General features: G+C 50.8%; 1 protein-coding gene across 1 annotated transcript; it reads right to left on the reverse strand.

Annotated features, from left to right (window-relative positions):
- Window positions 1–1967: 1967 nt before the first annotated feature.
- On the reverse strand, window positions 1968–3366 carry SETTUDRAFT_167905 (glycoside hydrolase family 61 protein). Its single transcript, XM_008025021.1, has 2 exons — window positions 2995–3366; window positions 1968–2943 (listed from the first exon to the last, which is right to left on the reverse strand). Exons 1-2 carry the CDS (start codon window positions 3207–3209, stop codon window positions 2283–2285), a joined length of 876 nt encoding a protein of 291 aa, XP_008023212.1. The 5' UTR covers window positions 3210–3366; the 3' UTR covers window positions 1968–2282.
- Between the last annotated feature and the right edge of the window lie 510 nt (window positions 3367–3876).

Genomic DNA, 3876 nt, shown 5'->3' on the forward strand with positions numbered 1-3876 from the left:
GTAAGGGTCTCCTATAAGTTCTCTTAAGGAGCAGATATAGCAGTTAAGTAAGGGAGCTTAGCAGATAGCTTATAATATAGTGTTAATACAGGAGAAACTTAATCGCCTTAAAGCTACGATTACTAAAGTAACAAAGTGAAAAACTCGTAAGAGGCGCTACGTACAGGCAGAGGGGTCCTAGACAGTTAGCTAGATAGCTAATTAGATTGCTAAGGCAGAGGGTAGTAGCTATAATGATGGTGCAACGTCTGCGAAGAGGGTGCGTAGTGAACGGCGCTGCGGGCGTTGCAGCTAAATTGGACACAACTCTCGCACTTGTTAAGTAGAATTAGAGGATATAGAGGATAGCAATGCGTCTAAAGAATAATATCTTATTCTACTTAATAAAAAATATTGTGGTGGTGTTGCGCAATACTATTACAAAGATGTAAAAGTTTGGGGAGGTGGCCCACATACTGGGGTGGCCCGCTTACTGGTGAAACACGTTATTAGATATAAGAAGAAGATACCTAGAAAAAAGAAAATGAGGTTTGCAGAAACCGGGACTCGAACCTGCCATGTGATCTCAGCCGAGATCGTCAAATATAGGACGGAAAAAACCTACCCGGAGCCCAAGCAGACAATGTAGAAACATGGGAAGCTTGGATTTTACCCTTAAACCATTTCTGCTGTATGCGAATTGCTCAATTACTCAAAAACAAACATTATGTATTGTTGATTCAAAAAGTATAACTGAGCTTGCATAGGCCGAGGCATGCTGAGAGCGGGGTTGTGATACCTGATACGAAAGCGGGGTTGGCAAACCTCCAACTACAATGACACCACAACTCAGTACCCGGACCCACTACCACTCACATCTGAGTGATATTGAATGATGCAGCTTGTTACACGACTCAGCAGCTTGTCATTTCCATGACGGATAAATAGCTGTACTCTTGACCATGACCATTGTTCATGACTCATTGCAGAAAGAGCAGAATGTCGGTGTAGAATCACTTACAGTGGTGGATTAAACGGACTGAACGACTGCCTGATGGATACACCAATAGAACATATATCAGCATATACACAGTCGTATATTTGGGATGCTTGGTCGGAAGATCTCGAGTACTTGGCACCGGCTACAACACCATGTCATGCCTTTACAGCCATCTACACCAGTAGACCGAGTTACTCGTACACAGACAGTATAGAAAATGCAGTAAAAGAAGAGCTTGGCCTTTACACGCAAGTACTTGCGAACGAACAAAGCTAGCCTTTCAGGTACCTTGACCCAGACACATTCTGCGCCCCGTACACTTGTCACCAATTTCCAGAATAGCACCGTGCCTTCTGCAATGCAAACAACTCGATCGATTTCATGTTGCGATTGTAAAACCTGTTGTTAAACCCAAAACCGAGCTTTTCTCTCCCTGTCAACCACGCAACCATACAGCCAACACATTGGCATTCCTGTCTCACCATCACCATCACCACACTTAGACCCAGATGCATGTGCATACCCAGATCGCGCCGAACAGTCCACGGAATGAGTTCTCCTGCCATACAAAATACCCCGACACCAGCACGTGATTTTCAGAGCGACTGGCCAGTGTAAAACGTGGTGTGGATAAGCTCAGATACCGTCGTTTCACGTTTGCATTATCCTCCCTTTTGCACACATTTTTGTGGGGACAAGACAACTACATTATGTGGCGCCGAGGTATGCCGGTCGTGGAAAAGGTAGGTGGCGTGGACTTGTAAAGGGGGTGAGTGGGAATGGCGATGATCGGCATTTCCCGGGTTACTTACATCTAGGGGGGCTTGGGCATAGTGGAGTCACATGGAGAGTCGGTTTCTGCAGTACTTGTGCGGAAGACGGGAAATTCGTGTCGTCAGTTTCGGATATCGCGATAGTCTGTATGGGCTCCGGAGTTTTCATCAACGACATGACATCACTCGGAAGCAGGAGAAGCAGCGCATGTCAGAGCACAAGGCCCAAAGAATGCATTTGGCATTCGCATCGTCTAGGATGCCTAAAGAGTATATATATATATATATATGTATCCAAGAATGAGAATCGTAAAAAACTCATGTCGCAAGCGTCGTTGTGACCGAGAGTCCCAGTCCATGGAGAAAAGAACAAGTAGAAGAAGAAAGTGTTCAACACCCATCCTAGGCGTTTTTTCCCGACACCTTTTTTGCCCCGTAGCATGCGCCTGTCCCGCCCCAAAACCATGTCCGTAAGAGGTTGAAGAAGAAGAAGAAGAGAAGAGGGAGAAGAGGGAGAAGAAGAAGATTGTCTAAGCGGAAAAGTCGCGGGCATGGCGCCTGACCTTGTTGGCAACAGAAGCAACAGAAGCGAGCACTGGGCCGGGAGCATCTTCGAAAGTCTTGTCGGGCTGGTGCCAGTAGAGGTTCCACTTGAGGAGAGGGTCATTGGCAGAGTACAGTTCGGTTCCCCTCTTTCCCTCGGGGACCGAGGCACCATCCTTACCACCAGTGACCTTGATGTTGAAGGCCTGGGGCCAGAACTGACGGTTGCTGACGGCGCCGTTGTTGTGGATGGAGACGACCTCGGTTCTGAGGACGAAGTTGCGGTTGGGGAGATCGGCAGGGATGGTGACAGTCTGGGTGTTGGCGTTGTCGTAGAAGATGGCGTCAGTGCCCCAGTAGCCGGTCTGTTCTTGGGGCGCGCCGGAAGAGTAGCGGCCCTTGCGGTAGTCGATCAGGGCCGACTGGTGGATCTTGAAGAACTCGAGCGTTGTCTTGTCGACCTTGGCGCAGTCGCCATTGCAGTCGGCCATGTAGGTGGCGGTCCAGCCGTGGTGAGAGCAGTCCCATCCCTGCTCGTCGGTACCACAGGCACCATCGTGATGCCAGTGGAACTTGACGTCGGAGCCGGCGGGAACCTCGACAGTGTAGGGCGAGGGAGAAGCATCCTTGTGGGCAATGATGTCGGGGCTACAGTAATTGTGAGTATTCGACCAGCGTGTAAAGCATGGCAAGACTTACTGGTTGATCTGGTCACCGTAGATGGGCTGGTATCCCCAGCCCTGGTTGGTCCACCAAGCAGGAGACTGGTTACCGGGATCTTGCTTAGAAGCCTGGCGGAAACCCTCGTAGGTCTTGCCTCCAGCCTCGAACTTCTCAACGGCTGTGTGACCGGACACGGCGGAGATGAGCGCCGCAACAAGGGCGCTGGTTTGGACGATCTTGGACATGGACATGATGGCGATGACGGTAATGGTCGCAAGAAAAAAAATAAACTTCACACGAAGGGGCAAGACGGTATCGAAAGAGCAAACGAATAAGGAGTGTTCAATAGCACCGGGCTACGAAAGGAGTGACAAGGTCAAGGACTGACGGGGTGAAAGAATGACTTGCTTGCTGGAGCGTAGAGAACAGCCTGGTCCCGAGGGGCGAGAAGTCTCTTATGTATGTATGCTACTGTATAGTCGGCCAGCCAAGGCCTGACGATCCAGATGCTTCCGGTGTGCCCCCCCCCCCCTCGCCTCCGCACTACCTTACCCAAAAAGTAATGGAACTGCGTCCTGTGTGGCTTGCCGGGCGTCTACGAGCAGTCTGTTGACCGTCGCGGGCGCCAGGGCGCCCCACGACAAAGAATGTGTGCCTGACGCTAATGTAGGTACAGCAGGGCTAGGTTCACCAGGGTGTGTTGAGCGAGCTTCCTTAGCCGTCTCTACTTACGCGCCGTCTCGACCGGCCGAGTTCCGCCTGCATCGTACTCGCTCGACCCAGAGCTGTCACGTCCGCCCGCTCTGCCGCCAGTTGTCTTAGTCGACTGCCATTATATGGCCCGCTACCCGGACTCTTGCACGTCTCTGCGTCCGAAGACGCGAGGGACTCCATGTCCATGGGCGTCCACGATGGACG

Source organism: Exserohilum turcica (assembly GCF_000359705.1).
Source record: "Exserohilum turcica Et28A unplaced genomic scaffold SETTUscaffold_13, whole genome shotgun sequence".
NCBI lineage: Eukaryota > Fungi > Ascomycota > Dothideomycetes > Pleosporales > Pleosporaceae > Exserohilum > Exserohilum turcicum.

Coding starts and splice junctions, on each gene's coding strand:
- SETTUDRAFT_167905 (XM_008025021.1), bottom strand. CDS start 3,209: ATGTCCATGTCCAAGATCGTCCAAACCAGCGCCCTTGTTGCGGCGCTC. Junction 2,944..2,994: donor TACGGTGACCAGATCAACCA/GTAAGTCTTGCC, acceptor CAATTACTGTAG/CCCCGACATCATTGCCCACA.